This window comes from Microtus ochrogaster, unplaced genomic scaffold, assembly GCF_000317375.1.
Source record: "Microtus ochrogaster isolate Prairie Vole_2 unplaced genomic scaffold, MicOch1.0 UNK89, whole genome shotgun sequence".
NCBI lineage: Eukaryota > Metazoa > Chordata > Mammalia > Rodentia > Cricetidae > Microtus > Microtus ochrogaster.
The window spans coordinates 1,265,474-1,284,060 of record NW_004949187.1 but is presented as its reverse complement, the minus strand read 5'-3'; the positions used below and the strand labels follow the sequence as shown (position 1 = coordinate 1,284,060).

Here is an 18,587-nt window from a genome sequence, read left to right as displayed (position 1 = left end):
GTAATTTCACTGTAACTTCATCACTGTAATTTTGCTACTGTTACGAGTCATAATGTAAATATCCGTGTTTTGTCTTAGGTGACTCCCGGGAAAGGGCTGTTCGACCCCCAAAGGGGTCACGACCCACAGGTTGACAATTCCTGCACTGTGGTTTGCTTCTTCAAGATTCTGGCATATACTAAAAACCAGCTGAGACAATCCTACCTCATAAGCCAAACAACTATTGGATCCCGGGCCTTTCCTTTGTTAAACAGTCCCTGTTAGAACACTCGGGCCACAGCCTGCGAGCCACTCTACTAGGTCCCGTTTATAGACATTCAGTCTATAAGCTGTGTTTCTCTGAAGAATCCTTACTAATACAGTGGCCTTGTGGGAGAGGTGTGTCACTGAGCCAGGGGACTTTGAGGTTTCAAAAGCTCAGGCCATTCCCGGTTAGTTCTTTTTACCTCATGCTTGTGGATGAGACATAAGGTCTCAGCTACTGCTCCGGTACCATGCCTGCCTGCTGCCACCGTGCTCCCTGCCATGAGAGTCAGGGGTTCACCCCCTGGAACTGTAGGCTCTCAGTAAACACCTTCTTCTACAGCACACTATAGTACAGTATAGACTTATAGACTCTGTACAGTTCCCCGTCGCTGTGTCTCTTCACAGCGATAGAAAAGTAACGAAAACAGAGAAGGTTAATTCTGGTTCTCAGCTCAAGTCGCAGTCCAACACGGTGGGAATGGTTTGGTGGCAGGGGCATGAGGTAGCTGGCCACATGGTGCTCAACTCACTTGCTCCTTTTTTTGTGTGTTTAAGATTTATTTTATTTGCTGGGCAGTGGTTGCCACATGCCTTTAATCCCAGCACACAGGAGGCAAGTCTCTGTGAGTTCAAGGACAGCCAGGGCTACACAGAGAAACCCTTTCTCAAAAAATTGAAAAAAAAAACAACCCAAAACCATTATTTTATTTAAAGTATATGGCTATTTTGCCTACCCTACATGCATGCCTGGCACCCGTGGAAGCCAGAAGACGTGGGATTTCCTGGAATCAGAGTTACGAACGGTTGTGAGCCCCATGTGGATGCTGGGAGCTGAACCCCAATCCTTTAAGCAGAGCCGGTGACCTTAACCTGTCAGTCCTCACCAAAGGTTTGCTTCTTTCTTTTTGTTCAACCCAGAACCCAAACTCGGTAATGGTGCCACCTACAGTTACCACGGAGATCGTTCCACCTCAGTTGGCTTAATACAGATAATCCTTCCACAGGTGTGCCCAGGGCTTTGCCTCCTCAGTCCTTGGCATCCATATATCCAAAGAGTCTGGAATGTTTGTGTGGAAGTTCTACCCCAAATCCCCTCCCCTGGAAATTGTCTCAGTCCATATTCCGCCCCCCTAGAAAGCCCACCAAATGGTGATCCCTTTCCCGAGATGTTGAAGACGGTTACCACAGGGTATTTAAACTGTCCCCTTCCCCAGAGCCCAAACACGAGGTTTTCTGGTCGTCTTCCTTTCCCGTCTGCTCTCTGGGAGGCTGGAAAGTCATCCGGGAGCCCTTATATCCATCAAACCTGGACTTTTTCTAATTCGGTTTGATTTGGTCTGATTCTGATTATTGCGTCGGCAGAGAGGCTTATTGGGGTGCAGAAATTTTTCAGTAACAATATTGATCTTCCCGTCCTCCAAATCCGACCTGTCCCTCTACTGCTCAAACACCTTCCATGGCTGCCTGTGGCTCATGGGAGCCTCCCTGCTGATGTTTGGCCAGGCTCAGACACCGGTGACAAAGATTTTTATTGCTGGAAATGCTCGCGGGATGGGGGTGGTCCGAGGCCAGGTGTGGGGTCACTACGTGCTCAGCGGCTCCACCCGCAGCCATAGCCCACCCTCTGCGCGCAGGATCAGCTCCGGCTTCCTGCGTGGCTCCTTGTCGTCCGGCAGGATGCAGAAGCGCAGCAGGGTCAGCGCCAGCGCCACCTTCATCTCGCTCAAGGCAAAAGTCTGCCCGATGCAGTTCCTGTGGGAGGGCAGGGTGGGAACTCTGATTATGTTCTAGACCCCACCCCGAACCAACCCAGCACTAGAACCTGGCCCTGGACCAATGCATGGACATCTGCATGCCCGGAGCCTGATCCAGACCAGTAACCAAACGGTCTAGGGAGGGACTCTGAGCATGGAGAGGGGATCTTCACCTTCCCCTCCCTGGTTCCCCAAACCTTTGCACCCCCACACCACCCCAACTCCTCCTGCTTATCAGCCCCAGATCCCGCCCCCTCACTCCTGGCCTCACCTGGGCCCTGCGGAGAAGGGAATAAAAGCCAGCGATGGCCTACCCTTGGAGCTGTCTGCATCAAATCGGAAGGGGTTATAGACCTGCAGGAGATACAAAGATCTGCTGGGTGAGTGCCTTTTGCCACCACAACCAGGAGCCGAGAGTCCTCCGCGTGGAAGGTAAGAACTGATGTCTCTGCCTCCCGCGACTGGTAGAGTGCTTGCCTAGGCTAGGAGCAGCTGGAAGCCCTGGATTCCATTTCCACACCAGCATATAATGTGGGAGTGTCTTCTTTCTATCTGTTACTTTCATTGGTTAATTAATAAAGAAAGCTGCTTGGCCCGATAGCAGATAGTAGAATTTAGATAGGCGGAGCAGACCGAACAGAATGCTGGGAAGAAGGGAAGTGAGGCAGTCGCCATGCCTCTCCTCTCTGAGATGGACACAGGTTAAGATCTTTCCTGGTAAGCCACTACCTCGTGGTGCTACACAGATTACTAAATATGGGTTAATCAAGATATGAGAGTTAGCCAATAAGAGGCTAGAGCTAATGGGCCAAGCAGTGTTTAAAAGAATACAGTTTCCGTGTAATTATTTTGGGTAAAGCTAGCTGTGCGGGAGCTGGGCAGGAATGCAGCCTGCCGCTCCTTCTATAAGCATAAAACTGAATGGGTGAAAACCTGTCATCTCAGCACCCCAGAGGTGGAGGCAGGAGGATCAGTGGTTCGGTGCCAATCTTGGCTATGTAGGCTTTCCAAGTTAGCCTGTAATCCCCAAGACCCTGCTTCGTACGACCTATGGTTAGGGTTGGGGAGGTAGCTGAGTACATAGAGCACTTGCCTAGTGGGCAGAAAGCCCTGGATCCCATCTCCAGCACCATATAAACCAGGCACAGTGCCGGAAACCTGTCATCCCAACACTCAAGAGGTGGAAGCAGATGGATCAGAAGTTTTACATCATCAGCTACAGCTTGAGGTCAAGGACAGCCTGCTCCACATACACACACACACACACACACACACACACACACATGCCTTCTCCTCTAAAACTGCAGCCTACAGCATAGGAGAATAAAAAGACAGAACCTCGGGGTCAGGCCACACAGTTGGATTGTGATGGGTCCCAAAAATACTTATTCTGCAGATGACACCTATGGAGGAAGTGAGGCAGTCAAGACAAACTGAGCGTGCTGGACCCACTGTCTGCCCAGGACCCTCCCTCTCCTCCCCCATGCTATGGGCACCTTTGGGGATGACCCGACCATCTGGGAGCACAATGTCCTGAGTGCAGCAGCGGGAGATAGCAGTGACCGGGGGATGCAACCGCAGACTCTCCTTGATGCACATGGTGAGGAAGGGCAGCTGCGCCAGGTCGTCCCTGAAAAGAACCCCAGCCAGCAGGTCATCAGGTCAAAGTGAGGGCCCTTAGCTCCTCTTTGACCCAGTGAAACCTTTCTCCCTATAATAAAATAATCTTGAGATGAGGTACTTGAGCATTGTGAAAGCACAGGCCGAGTAGATGGCTCAGTGAGTAAAAGCACCTGCCAACAAGTCTGAACACTTGAGTTCAGTCCCCAACAGCGTAATTTTTAAAAACGAGAACAAAAACAAAAATCCAACAGTGGAAGGCTGAGACAGGAGGATTATGAGCTTCAGACCAGCCCATGGTACTCAGTGACACTCCATCTCAAAATACATTACTACTAATTAACAGTTGGTTAACTTACTGATTAGTTAGTTTAATTGTGTGTTTATTAGCAATTAACTTTTAATTAATCAAAAGATTTTTAAATCAAAGAACTAGGGAAGTACAAAGAAAGTTTAGTCAGATAGCTTTAGAATCTTTTCCTGAGAGACCTCAACATCTAATAACAACAGTATAAAAAGTCAACAAATGGGCAGAGAGATGCTCGGCAGTTAAGAGGACCCGACTGCAGTCCTCAGCACCTACATCAGACAGCTCTCAACTGCTGTGCAACTCCAGCTCTAGAGACTCTGACACACTCTTCCAGCTTCTGCAAGCACTGCCCTCACATGCACACACACACACACAAACACGTACACACACAGCTTTCTGTCTCCCACTCCCTCATTCCTTTTCCTCCCCCTTCACCTCCATCTTTCAAAGTCCCTCTCTCCTATGTAAAAGCCTCCTCTTTTCTCTTTTCCTCTCACTTCTTGTCTTTTCTCTAGAGAAAGGAGCCGAAGAGAGGGGCTCAGAGACACCCCGGACCTGCACTTACCATTCAATCTCCTCAGGTTCACGGTCCCTCAGGAGCTCCCGCACCTCCTGCCGGCATCGCTCCTGGTATTCTGGGTGCCTTGCCAAGTTGTACAGGACCCAGGAGAGCCCGCTAGCCGTGGTATCATGGCCTGAGGGACAGACAGGCAGCCTGGGGTCTGTGGGCTACTTCAGTATTACCACATAGGTGGCTCAGTCCCTGGGAAGTGTAATTGCCAGGAAGGACAGGGAAGGGGAAGGAACAGAGGGATCCAGGGTCTGCCTGCCATGTCACCAGGATGCCCAGACAGACCCCTTCCCTCTCTGCAGCAGTTCACAGAAGGCTCACCTCCAAACATGAAGGTGTCGGCCTCTGCTCGGATATCCTCATCAGACAGTGCCTTTCCATGTTCATCCTGAAGACGAAGCAAGACACCAAATGGTACCAGTTTGGAGGACTCCTGTGTCTAACAGAGGGACAGTCTCTGAAGACCCCTGGTCCATCACAATACCCAATCAACCACAACTCTGTCCTTGTGTTAATCACCGTCACCAGAGTCCCCACGCCAATGATATCATCCCTGGCTGCTGGCCTATGGAGGAAGCAGCAACTCATCAATGTTCTTTATCCTGCACTACAAGTGTCTGGAGAAGGGAGTGGCACCCTGGAGTTGAATGTGGATTGCCTTTGCAGACAGACGCAGGACAGCTGCCAAAGAGCATGCTCCCGTGTGTGTCTAGGAAAAGGCCAGAGAGATCACTCTGCAGAGGAAGGCTCTTGTCACAAGCCTGATGAGTTGAGGTTAATCTGAGATCCACATGGAAGGAGAAAATCTATTCCCTGAAGTGGTCCTCTGGCCCCTGTGTGTACTGAGGCATAGGCACCCACACACAGAGACACACACAATAAACAAACAAACAAATAATAAATGAACAAATAAATAGCGTGATTTTAAAATGCTATTAAAATAGAAACCCAAGTGTCTTATCTCCTGGGAGATAATATTTGGCTTGCATGCCTGTAGATGTCAGTAAGTAAACCCAGTTCACCTTTCAGAGCACAGTTTGCTCTCTCCCTTCCTCCTTCCTCACTCCTGTGGCCATTCCTCATCCTTCCTCTTCACAGGGAAGCAGACACAGATGTGACAGCTGTCCTGAGGAAGCCTCAACCCTTATAGCATTCAACCCGTGCTGCTTGAAGATAATAGCTGTGACCGCCCCAGGGGTGGGAAGTGGCTCCAGTCGGTAAAGCATTTGCAAGGACCTGAGTTCAGAGTCGTAGCACCCACATAAAAGCCAGGCATGGTGCGCCTGGACAGGTGAGATAAGCGGGTTCCTGGAGCTCTTAACTACCCAGTGCTGCTGATCACTGAGCTCCAGGTTCGGTGACAGATCCTGCCTCAGTGACCTGGTGCGATGGCTCAGCAGGTAAAGGCACTCACCTTCAAGTCTGAAGACATGAGTTTGACAGGAGTTTGAAGTCAAGGATGCTACTACATAGTGGAAGGAGATAACCAGCTCCCAAGTTGTTCTGTGACCTGGGAGCACACACATACCCCACACATATCAATCAATCAATCAATCAATCAATCAATCAATCAATCAATCAATCAAATGTAATAAGTAAAGCAAGGTGGAGGGGCTGGAGAGATGGCTCAGTGGTTAAGAGCACTGACTACTCTTATAGAAGACCCTGATTCAATTCCCAGCACCCACAAGGTGCCTCACAACTATAACTCCAGGTCGAGGAGATCTGAAGCCATCTTCTCACTCCCTTGGGACACCAGGCACATATAGAGTGCACATATAAGCAGACAGAACATTGATACATGTACAATATAATAAATAAACCTAAAACCATTTTAAAAATACAACAAGATGGAGAGCAATCTAGGAAGGCACTCAATGCCAACCTCTGTTCTCTGAAAAGCATGCACACATGAGCACAGACCTACACAACACGGGAACACATGCACAAAGTTTTCTTTTAATGCTACATATACAGGTAAAAGTATTTCATTGCCCACTAAGGAGATCCTGGGAATGGGGAGCTTTGCCATCTGTCATCCTAGCTGCTGTTATTGCCAAATGGACTGTTCTGCTCCTGGGCACCAGGCTGCTGAGCACAGTCATAAGAAGATGTGCCTACTGCTCAATGACACTAACTTCTCCTCTAAAACTCAAAGGTCCCCAGAGCTTCAGCTATAGGAGTCCCTGTGTCATTATCTCTAAAGCCACTGATGTATGGCGTGTTCCCCCTATCCTCAAACTGCCCACTGCCCTCTATGTTAAGATCCATCTCTTTTCTTTCCCTCAATTCTTTGTAAGACCAGGTCTCATGTAACCCAGACTGACATTAGACTCACTCTGTAGGCAAGGATAGTCTTAAACTTCTGACCTGCCTGCCTCCAACACATGAATGCTGGGATGACAGGGAGGGACCACCATGTCCTGTTTACAAAGTGCTGGGATGGAACCCAGGGCCTTGTGCATGCTAGCCAAGTACTATATCAACTGAGCCCTGTCCCTAGCCCCAAAGGAGAGGAGAAATCAGCTCTCACTGTCCACTGGTCTGTGCAAGACTCTGCCCCTGGCTATGTTAGCAAATGCTGCACACCCACCGTGGCTGGGTCTCTCCTGAAGGGTTCTGACCCTTTCTACTTTGACATGACAATATCAACGGTATATTACCCTGGGTTTTATTCCTTTCTCACCCATGCCCATGTGACTCTAGGGGCCTGGCAAATGGGGATGAGGAGAGCTGGCATGGCTGGTATTCAGGGTCTCCTTCCCACCCTTTGTACATGTTATGTGCAAAGACCCATAGTTGGGAAGTCAAGAACAGCCTTCCTGTGCCCAGAGCCCCTCTCTAGTCAGAGGTGACTCAATGGATATAGATAGTCAAGCAGGGTTCCAGACATTTTAGTTTGCCTGGTGGTGAAGGGCTCAGGGTCAGGTTCCAGTGGTGAGTGGAGGCTGCATAGGGTCCAGGACATAGTAAGGACAGAGCATGCTCAGCTTTGTCATTCCAGCCCCAGACATCTGCTTCCCTTAAGAAACCCACCTTACTCAACAACAGCACATCAATGAAGTCCAAAGTCTTGGCCTTGGCCTTGGCCTTGAGGACATCATCATCTTCACCCTGATCAGGAAGGGTGCGACGCCTCTCCTGGATGACAGCGTCGGTGAAGTTGTGCACCAGGCGGCAGGCCTTCCGGAAGCGCATCCCGTCCCGGGTGAAGTGATAGAGCAGGTCCACATGCAGATGCAGCTTCTGGTGCCTTCTGGCCACTAAGGCACTAAGTTCCAAGATGGCAGCAATGTACTCACTAGGCTTCCTGGAGGGTGTCAGCATAGAGGAGGTGAAGCTTTAACATACATGAACACTGAGAAACATGTCAGCAGCCAGGAGCTGCTGCCCATGGGGATGGAGAAGCTAGAAGCCTGTGTTTACTCTTGATGCCACCTTGGACTTTACCCAGGAGCCATGGCAACTATTGTACACGGCAACATGTACAACACAGTGGTACCCAGGTCTCTGGTGATAGTATCAGACCTATTAGTGCCTCCCAGTAGATGGAGGAAAGGAGGGTCAGAAGACCCTTACCTCCAACTCCAACTATTTCTCTCTGTCCCCTACCACCTGCCACAAGTTATCTAGAAAGTGGGACTCCATGTACATCCGTGAGGTCACCATCCACGATGAGGAAGGTGTCGGTGATGGTGCAGCTCCTAGAAGTAACCCTTCTACTGTGCGTTGTATGTCCAGCAAGCCTTGTGACAGGCGCTCCTAGGAGGAACTGCACTTGATCTTGAGCTTCTGCAAGGCTGCTTCGCTGATTAGAATTTCAGGAACTGTGGAGACCTGGAATGCTTCAGGTGCAGAATCTAACTACAGCCTGGACTGTCTTTAGCCCCCGTAACAGTCACCATTTCTTGCCCATCTCTGTGACTTGTGACTAACAAGTGAAACCTTTTCAAATGCAGTAACTTAACAAAGCCATAGTTCCCAGCAAACAACAAAGGCTAAGTGTGTTGTCAGATGACTCCCGAGCCCACAGTGGACATCCCCAATCCACATTAACCTACCGACCTGATGTTTCCTTCATTTTTAAAGTGCCTTGATTTATGACTTTAACTATCTTTAAATTTATTTATTTTATTTTATGTGTGAGTGCTTCGCCTGCGTGTATACATGTGCACCGTGTGCATGTCTAGTGCCCACAGAGGTCAAAGCAGGATCCCCTAGAACTGGAGCTACAGATGGCTGTGAGCTACCCTGGCGGGGATGGAACTGAACCTGGACCCTGCACATGACCAACAAGTGCTCTTAACCCTGAACCAACTCTCCACACTCCCCCAATCTATGACTTCCTTCTGTTATCTTCTAATTCTGACCATGCTGAAACATAGAGTGTGGGGAAACCCGAGTCAACTTCAGGGCCACTGTCACTCATATTTGGCTCCAGAATAAGCAGTTTTTTCTCCCCTTTGGGTGAGAGCTGTGTCTTTGCCTCAGTACTCATTGGTCTTACAGAGGTGGACTTTGGTCTATCCTGAGTGCCCACCTTAGGGAAAGAAGTGTTTGGTTGACTGTCCCAGGGGGAAAAGTCAGTTAATCCACCACAGGAAAGAGCCCTGAGACTCTTGTCCATTTCCTGTCCTTTATTGAGTCTGTGTGAGCTGCCTCTATGTCCCAGAGTACAGTGTGGATACTTGACTCCTCCCCTTCCTCCTCCACCCAGGCTCCTCCCCTTCCTCCTCCACCACCCAGGTCCCTCCCCTTCCTCTTCCCCACTTGTCTTCTTTCCACTTCCATGTCTATAATTACTAATTGGTATCACTGGTGACTCAGTGAGTTTAATTAGAGTTATTTGCAGGAGTGTGCACCACTTACCAGTGGTTACACCACTGAAGAAAGTATCTCTCTGTTTCCATTAACTGCCCTATTGTACTATACTTGCAGGAGTGTGCACCACTTACCAGTGGTTACACCACTGAAGAAAGTATCTCTCTGTTTCCATTAACTGCCCTATTGTACTATACTTTCCTCTGAGTTGAAACATTCCCTGCTGGAGCAAGATTCTTTAAGACTCAGGAAGTAAACATCTAGTCTCAGGTAATTCCTGAAACTCACCAGGTTCACAAGGCCCATCCTTCTCCAACATTACATTAGTAAGGACTGCTGGAGAGAGGAGACCCTCTGAGCTGTAGGGCTGCAGAGAGCTCTGAGCTTCCAGCTTTGTGAGCTGTCAGCCCTACTGGTGTGTGTGCTTTGGTGATGCAGCTGTCTGTGAGTCATTTCTGCTTCTGTAAGTGACCCCTATGGTATTCATTGGTTCACCAAGTTGGACTTTTGAGGTATCCTTTGGTCTGCCACAGGTTCCCTACCTGAGATGAGTAGATATTTGTTTACATCTCCTCTGCAAGCCTTCAGAGCCCCAGGGACTGTAACCCCGGGTGGGGACCGATGAGCCCCTCCACCGTCTCTCTCTTTACTTTGACAAGCCTCCTCTTTCTTCTCCATGTTCCGACTTTGAGCTACTGCCTCATCACAGGAGCCAACTGACTGAAGCCTCTGAAACCCTGGCCGCAAACAATCCTTCTTCTCTTGATGGAAATTGTCCCAGATATTTTGTTACAGTGGGAACAATCTGACTACTGCAAACTTAAACACCCTCAGTGGTTTCCTTGAAATATCATAATGAAGTTCACATCACTTGGCCAACTTTTCCAGGTCCTTAGAACTGAGCCACCACCTCCCCAGACACCCTCATCTCCAAGATGCGTCCTCACTGCTGGATGCAGGCCCTGCATCCCCTACCATGCACTGCTCACTCCCTCCCTTCCAGTCCCCCTCCCTTGTGTCTATGGGTCAGGTCCCCAGGCCAGGCCAGGGACTCACTCCTGGCAATTGCTGTTGAAGCTGAAGACACACTTCTGCAGACTGTCCAGGGTCATGAGGCTGATGTGTTCAAACATGTCCAGACGGGCACTTCCCTTGGAGGCTAGGCACTGCCACTTGGCCTGGTCAGAGAAGGCAACAGAAATGGGCTGGACCTTGGGACTTTGAACCTCTTCCTAACCCCAGCCACCAAAAAAGGAACCTCTTGAAACAGCATCTGATTTAATCTGATTTGCTGTGTGCCAAAACAAGACGGAACTCATATGGTGGTATGTATCTGTAATCCTATTCCCAGAGAGGTGGAGACTGGAGGGTTCCTAGGGCTCAATGGCTAGCCAGTTTAGCCTAATTGGTGAATTCCAGGCAACAAGAGACCCTATGTCAAAAAAGCAAGATGGATGGCAACTAAGGAATGATACCCAAAGTCGATCTCTGATCTCCACTGCATGCATGTACACAGGTATACATGTGCACACACACAGGTGTACATGCAAACACAGGTGTGTACACACAGGTGTATGCTCCCACAAACAGGTTTACATGCATACACACAGATGTACGTGCATACACATAGTATACATGCACACACAAGAGTACACGCACACACAGGTACACATGCACACACACACAAGAGTACACACACACAGGTATACATGCACACACACAGAGTACATGCACACACAGGTATACATGCACACACAGATGCACATGCACACAGGTGTACATGCATGTACACACAGATAAACTAAACTGGATGGTTCATCTTAAAAGTGGGCAGCCCCAACTGGGCTCCTTGGCTGTACAAAAGGAGAAAGTCATCTGAGCGCCCACTTTCATCCCTCTCTGCTTCCTGACTACGCAATGGGACCAGCTGCCTCACGCTTCCGCCACCGTGACTCCGCAAACGGTGGAGTGTGAGGCAAAGAGATCTCCACCCGTAAGTCGCTTCCAGTAGGGTCTTTTATCACAGCATCCATCTGAGGCAAGGACCGGAGACCAGGTCTGTCTATAGCTCTTCCTCCCTGGGGGTTCAGCTACGGGCCTGGGCTCCAGGAACTCACGTGCATGATGTTGGTGCTGTCCTTGAAAATCTTTACGTAAGGCTTCAGGATGTTGAAATGGAAGGCGGGTGTCAGCATGCGACGGTGGCGGCTCCACTTGTCACCAGTGCTCATCAAGAGACCATCTCCTAATGGAGCAGCGTGGCAGTGGGCAAGGACAGTACTTTCCCCCGACCCCCAGGGGTGTTCCCCGCTCCTCACGTACTCACCCAGCCAGGGCTTCAGGAAGCTGTAGAAGACGGTGTCCTTGGGAGCAACTGAAGCTGATGTGAACAGCCACCATCAGGAACCATGGCAGGAGGGAGGGCAGGGAAGGATGGGGCCCTTAGCCTGGGAGCCGTACCCTCCCCTCCAAGTACACATGGTAGGATTGGGGCAGGGAGGGAGGGAGAGAAGAGAGGCCAGACGTGCAGCTGCAGCAGACAGAGCGGCCTCAGCCTGCTGTGACACACAGACTGTAGCATGCCTTCACACGCTACTGCGTGGTTGAGCATGTTTGCCCTGCTAAGCACAGCATCCCATTCTTCAGACCTTTGCAGAGACCCGGTGCTCTGTCCGCTCCAGCACGTGCTGCTATCTCCTGACACAGCCACGTGACAGAGACACACATAGGCTAACATGACTGACACACACATGATCTGCCCTAACTGTGACAAGCACACCTCAGCACTCCCCATTGGCAGGCTTCAGGTGTGATTTGAAAGTCCATTTCTGGGCCAGGCATGGGGGAGCATGCCTTTAACCCCAGGGTTATGGAGAGAAAAGCAGGTGGATCTCTGTGAGCTCCAGGCTAGCCTGGTCTGCATAAGTTCCAAGCTAGTCAGAGCTACATAATGAAAATAAAATAAAATAAAATATAGTGTTTAGGAAAATATAGTTCTAGAGGGTAAAAGTTCATTTTGGGAGCAGTGAGATGCTCAGCAAGTAAAGGTGCCTGCCACTAAGCCCGATGACCTGAGTTCAATTCCTGAGAGCCACATAGTGGAAGAAGAGAAATGACTCCCACAGGTGTCCCCTGACTGCCACACTTGCTCTGTGGTACACACACATATGCACACACTAAATACAAGCAAAAATAATAAAATTAACTTCCCTGATGTGACCTAAACAGGCCTCAGCATTACTCAGATTTTTCTCAGAAGGTCTCAGTCATAGCCCCGAAAACTCCTGGTCCCAGACTTCAGACATGCCAGGAAAAAAAAAAAAAGACTGTTGCTACCAGCACCTTAGACAAGTGCCAGTGAGAAGCCAACATGTCCCAATTGTCTGTGACCCCAGAGAAACTATTGTCATATAAACCCAGGTGAGAACCAGGCGCAGTCCGATAACAACACACACTAGAAAGATGCAGGCCATCGAAATACCACATGAAATGCCCACAGGTGAGTTGGGTGGGTTTGAAGGAAGCTGTAGGCCGGGCGATGGTGGCACACGCCTTTTATCCCAGCACTCGGGAGGCTGAGGCAGGCGGATCTCTGTGAGTTCGAGACCAGCCTGGTCTACAGAGCGAGTTCCAGGACAGGCTCCAAAGCCACAGAGAAACCCTGTCTCGAAAAACCAAAAAAAAAAAAAAAAAAAAAAAAAAAAAAAAAAAAAAAAGAAAAAGAAAAAAATGAAGGAAGCTAAAGCAGAGACATTCCTAACACAGTCTTTCCTGGCTGCACTGAGGTCACCTGAGACTCACGGGTGTGCAAGCTGGGACCAGCATGGTGTCTACCTGAAGCCAAGAGCACAGGCTTGATGAAGGCAGGGTGGAATATGCGTACGACAGGTTGCCACGGCCCCACCCACCAGCAGCACACATCCCTGAAGGTTCGCACCAGGCTCTGGATGTACAGGAGCCCTTCTTCCGAGGCCTTGATCTGTAGAAGAAAAGGACTTGCCCAGTGTTTGCTTCTCTGGGTTGCCAGAGAGAACACATAGGGTGGGGAGGCACTGGGAGTCCCAGGGATTCCATCCAGGACTTTATTCACACGGCTGAGCCATGCCAGGGTGCCCCCAGCCCCATCCTCAGTCCTGGGAGAGAAGACATATCCTCACTTCAGATCCTAAACACTGTATTTTATCTATGTATGCATGTTTGTGTGTGTGCACATGTGCACATGATTATGTGCGTGAGAGTATGGAGGCCAGAGGTCAACCTCAGGTACCATACAATTTGAAATTTTTTTACAAATATTTTTTATCACATACTGTTTGTTGGTGGGGTCATGATGTAGGAGGGTCTTCTATCTATCTGTTGCTTTCATTGGTTAATTAATAAAGAAAACTGCTTGGCCTGATAGGTCAGAACATAGGTATGTGGGGAAGACAGAACAGAATTCTGGGAGGAAGAAAGCAGAGTCGGGAAGACGCCATGAAGCTCCGGCCCAAGATGGATGTAAGTTAGAATCTCCCCAGTAAGCCACGACATCGTGGTAAGCACAGATTAATAGAAATGGGTTAATCAAGATGTGAGAGTTAGCCAATAAGAGGCTAGAACTAATGGGCCAGGCAGTGTTTAAATGAATACAGTTTCTGTGTTATTTCCGGGGCTAAGCTAGCCCTGTGGGAGCTGGGCGGGATGAAAAGCAGGCCTGCTCGCCTCATCACTACAGGGTCATGTGCTATGGTGTATATTGTGGAGGTCAGAAGACAACTTGCAGGAGTTGGTTTTCTCCTTCCACCATGTGGGGTCCAGGAATTGAACTCAAATCACCAGGCTTGGCAGCCAGCACCTTTACCTGATGAGTCATCTCACCAGCCCAACTTTGTTTTCTTGAGACAGAATTTCTCACTGACCTGAGGCTCACTGGTGAGACAAAGAGCTCTGGGGACTCAGCTGCTGCATCTCCCCAGTGCTGGGGTTGCTGGAGGCCATCAGAGTATACAGTAGGTGACAAAAGTGTTCAACAGGCTGACCTACCAGATGAGTGACTCTCTGATGGGGAGCCCCACTTGGAAAAGCCATGGGGTCGCTGGCTGTAGACTGCACACCACCCCAGAAAGCTCCTGAAAAATAAAGCTCAATGGAGCTATCTATGCAGCTCACAGGCAACTCCACAGTCAGAATATCTTTCTGTGTGCAGTTTGTCTGGTCAGTCTCTGTCCAGCAAATGTTTACCCCTTTTTAAATTGTTGGGTTAAGATCCCCAAGAATCTCCTATTCCTCCTGAGGTGCTTTTCCCCCCTTTCCTTTCTTTTTTTTTTGTTTTTTGATTTTTTCAAGACAGGGTTTCTCTGTGTCTTTGGAGCCTGTCCTGGAACTCGCTCTGTAGACCAGGCTGGTCTCGAACTCACAGAGATCCACCTGCCTCTGCCTCCCGAGTGCTGGGATTGTGTGCGCCACCACCGCCCGCTCCCCCTTTCCTTTCTGGAGAAAATGTTTCAGTTAGGAATGTTGCAATTTGGAAGAAAATTCCATAGAACAGGTAGCCTCTACTCCAACTACAAGCACAATGGTTTTTCCCATTTAAAGATTCATGAGTTGGCTGGAGAGATGGCTCAGAGGTTAAGATCACTGACTGTTCTTCCAAAGGTCCTGAGTTCAATTCCCAACAACCACATGGTGGCTCACAACCATCTGTAATGAGATCTGATGCCCTCTTCTGGTCTGCAGGTGTACATGCAGGCAGAATACTGTATAGATAATATATAATAAAGAAAACATTTTTAAAAAAAGACTCATGAGCACAGTCATTACCTCCTGGGCACAGCCATTACCTCATGGGCACAGCTATTACCTCACGGGCACAGCCATTACCTCACGGGCACAGCCATTACCTCATGGGCACAGCCATTACCTCACGGGCATGGCCACTATTTCTAAGTGCAGCCATTACTGTCTGAATTCTCATCAGATTCCTCCAGAACCCCTGTGACTCTGTGTTAGCTGTGTCTATGAACCTGTGAGCGAAAGGAGGAAGACTCGCTCTACTCCAGGTTTCAGAGCATCAGGTCCATGACTGCTCAACCCACCAACTTGATGTTTCACATCGCGACAACAGCAGCTATGGTAGGGGACTTCTTTACCTCACGTGGACAGGAATCAAAGAGAGATAAGAAAGGACAGAGGACAAGACACCCCCAAGAGCCCATCCCTGGTGGCCTATGTCTTCCAACTCTACCCTGCCTCCTGGAGTTTCCAGAACCTTCAAACCAGTGTCACCAGATAGGCTCTGGGCGTTCAACACGGGCAGGGTTGGTACATGTAGCATGACAGTTTCCTCTAAATTGAAACACTCCTCTGGGAAGCTGGGGAGGGGCTCATGAGACCCCAAGGTAGACAGGCATCAGGAGTCTGGATGGTGGAAATGCACGAGCTCTCAAAGCTTGTCCTGGCTAAGCAGCAGTTAGTTCATGCTTCCCCCAAGTCTCTCGCCAGCACCATGTCCACCCTGGCTTTGGAAGGTGGATTTTCTCATCCCCTGCGGTCCCAGCATCGGAGGCAACCACAAGGGGGAACTCACATGGGGAGATAGTGTGGTCTCAGGACTTGTCTCCAGGGTATCACATATCCCCCCATAGTCTAGGGGGTCCATTTTTATATGGCACTTTTCCATCTGTGCCTAACAGGATGTCGTTTCCAATGTTTCCTGGTAGTCATGGCAACCTCAGCAGAACACTAGAGTAGTAGCCATGGTAATGCTGATAGAATTTTTAGAGTCCAGAGAGGGGGTCGGGAGACCCTCTTCCGGGACTCCAGCTGGGACTCTCCCCCAGCAGTAGGTGATATCTTGGGATATGCTGGAGTCTGGAGAGACGGTATCTTTGGATATGCTAGAGTATACAGGAAAAGGAGAATTTTGAAGTCGGGACTCTGTGGTCCAGCTTCCATGAAGCTGTCACTCAGCATGGGCAGGACCTTATAAGTTGTTTGGGTCCTATAAGTAAGCCCTCTCCTATTCTCTGTCAAAACACCTAATAAACCCATTGTTCTCACAAGCTGGACACTAGTGGACTTGACACTTGGGTGCCCTGTCGGGGTGAATACACACTTGTCCACATCCACCCAGGAAAAGCTAGTGTGGCACCCATGTAGCCCCTGGCACCTCCTGCTAGGAAGGACTATATTGGGGAACCCCAAGAGAGTAGAGGTGACCCCTAGGTCTCCACCAGGGTGGCAGCTCTCACCCGTCATCGCCTGATACCCGGCTCTGGCAGAGCAGCCTGTGGTCTAGCTGAACTTCTGCGCCCCTGGCACTATGCCATTTATAAGGAAAGCAAATGTCACCAAATCACACAGAGGGAAAAGCAGATCTAAGTCAACACTGAAGGTGTGGTGTGGAGGATGGGTTCTGGGAAGGAGTCTGAAAGGGGAAGCCAGTGACAAGCTCATATCTGGATTGAGCAACAGGGCTCATTGGTACATCTCAGTAGAGAAGTCAGGCATAAGAGAAAGACACTGAAGGGGGCACGAAATCAGACCTCAGAGCTCTCCCAGCACCCCTCCCCGCCAAGTCCTGTGTGCCTGGGTGGGATTGCAGTTCATTTTTGTGACCAGTGGGAGGCCAGAGATGTGCTGAAAAGATATGACAGAGGCAGGGGACTGGTCCTGATCTCCCCTTGGGAGGCTTTAAGCCCAGCACAGAGAACTTGAGAACACCAGGGTCCTCAGTCTGTGGAGCCCATGCTGGGAGCCCTGCAGCATGGCCGTCCGTGGGGAAGACCCCTAGAGATGGATGCAGAGAAGACTTGGGATGGAAAAGGCTCAGAACCTTTTCCTTGGAATGATGCATTCTGCTGTCCGAGACCCCAACTCTCCCCTGCTCACAGCTTACTGAGCCCATTCCGACCTCCTCACAAGTCCTTCCTCCCTGAAAGCCCAGGCCCACCTCACTCACCAGGCCCAGGTGACCTAAGAGCCAGTTTCGTTTGGGAGGCTGAGGGAAACAGCGAAGGCGTTGAGAGGTTTCATAAGCAGTGTAACCCTGGACCAGGATGTAAGCCAGGAGGCAAGAGGCCCCAGCCAGGGGTAGGAACAGCCACAGGGAGGCTACTGCAGGCTCCAGGCCCTGCCAGGACAGGCTCAGCTGTGGCATCCTGCAGGGCAAATGGACACAAGGTGAGATCCTGAGGCATGGGAAAGGGTTGGAGAGAAGGCCTGGGGAGGTAGGGAGACCCAGGGCAGTGCAGGGGAAAGGCAAGGAGAAGAGGGAGAAGAGAAGGAGAAGGAAGAAATGAAGGAAGAGAAGAGTATGCAGGAGGAAGATATACACCGGTGGCCAGAAATCAACACCTGATGCTGACCCCTGTGCTGGCCCAGCCTAGGACAGCCAGCCCCTCCCACCCCAGGCCAGGGCCCCTCAGCCCCCCCATCCTAGCCTGGTACCTTCTCTGAGGAGCACTGTGTTCCCCAGGTTCTTCTCTTACTGTCTCTGGCTCCTGACCAGGACTGGCTAGAGGAGTCTGGGCTGAGCTAGGTAGCCACCACATGGGGGCGGAGCCAGCCTGGAGCAGAGGGGGAACCAATCAGGACCCCACACTCAGGGTCACACAGATAAGTCCTGGGTCCCCAGGATTTCATACCTCTCACGTGGGGGCTTTAGAGGAAGCAGTGGGCAGATGGGTGGAGATGGAGCCCCAAGGAGAGGGTGAGGACACAGGCTGGCCAACACTATGGGCCTCTGCTCCGTGGAAGAGTGTGAGCAAAGTCCTCCCACTGTGCCGTGGGCCCTCATTTTGTCTCCTGTGCCCTGGCTAGTCTACACAAACTCTCTGCCTTCTTCAGGTGCCCAGCATCCTCACAAGGCCTGTTTCCCTCCACACTCTGAGAAGTCTGGACTAAGTCCTGAGAGTCAACAAAAAAAGCAAGCTGAAGCTCAGAGAGGGCAAGAGTCTAACCCAAGTTGCACAGCTCAGAAAATAAAATCTCAGGCTTGTCAGAACCTAAAGCTCATAACTTTCCCCGTCCAGTGCTGTTTCACCCCACTGAGAATGGTGTCCTGTCAATGGAGGGACATTTATAGTGCTGGGATCACATGACCCCGTACCAGGAGCCACTTGGGGCTCCTTAATGGCCTCCTGCTTCTCTTCCCATACCCAGGATGCTCTTCCCAGAAGATCGCCTCCTCCCTCCTGGCCCTGCTGAGAAAGAAGGTAAGGGAGATATCTCCGTCTGCACCCCAGTGCCACCTCCAGCCCGGTCAGCCAGATGGCAGGTGGTTGTG

The 18,587-nt window shown here is 50.2% G+C and overlaps 1 protein-coding gene across 1 annotated transcript; it reads right to left on the bottom strand.

Annotated features, from left to right (window-relative positions):
• Window positions 1-1,829: 1,829 nt before the first annotated feature.
• Window positions 1,830-17,459, bottom strand: LOC101986269 (leukotriene-B(4) omega-hydroxylase 2). The gene is made up of 12 exons (XM_005370890.1): window positions 17,262-17,459; window positions 13,157-13,301; window positions 11,649-11,702; window positions 11,440-11,567; window positions 10,379-10,500; window positions 7,538-7,811; window positions 4,823-4,889; window positions 4,496-4,625; window positions 3,497-3,630; window positions 3,339-3,403; window positions 2,272-2,354; window positions 1,830-1,998 (listed from the first exon to the last, which is right to left on the bottom strand). Exons 1-12 carry the CDS (start codon window positions 17,457-17,459, stop codon window positions 1,830-1,832), a joined length of 1,569 nt encoding a protein of 522 aa, XP_005370947.1.
• Window positions 17,460-18,587: the final 1,128 nt, after the last annotated feature.

Excerpts from the sequence above, each read along its gene's own strand:
- LOC101986269 (XM_005370890.1), bottom strand. The coding sequence starts at position 17,459 with ATGCCACAGCTGAGCCTGTCCTGGCAGGGCCTGGAGCCTGCAGTAGCC. Across the intron at positions 10,501-11,439 it reads ACAGCACCAACATCATGCAC|GCCAAGTGGCAGTGCCTAGC; the intron begins GTGAGTTCCTGG and ends TTCTCTGACCAG. Across the intron at positions 7,812-10,378 it reads TTCAACAGCAATTGCCAGGA|GAAGCCTAGTGAGTACATTG; the intron begins GTGAGTCCCTGG and ends GACACCCTCCAG.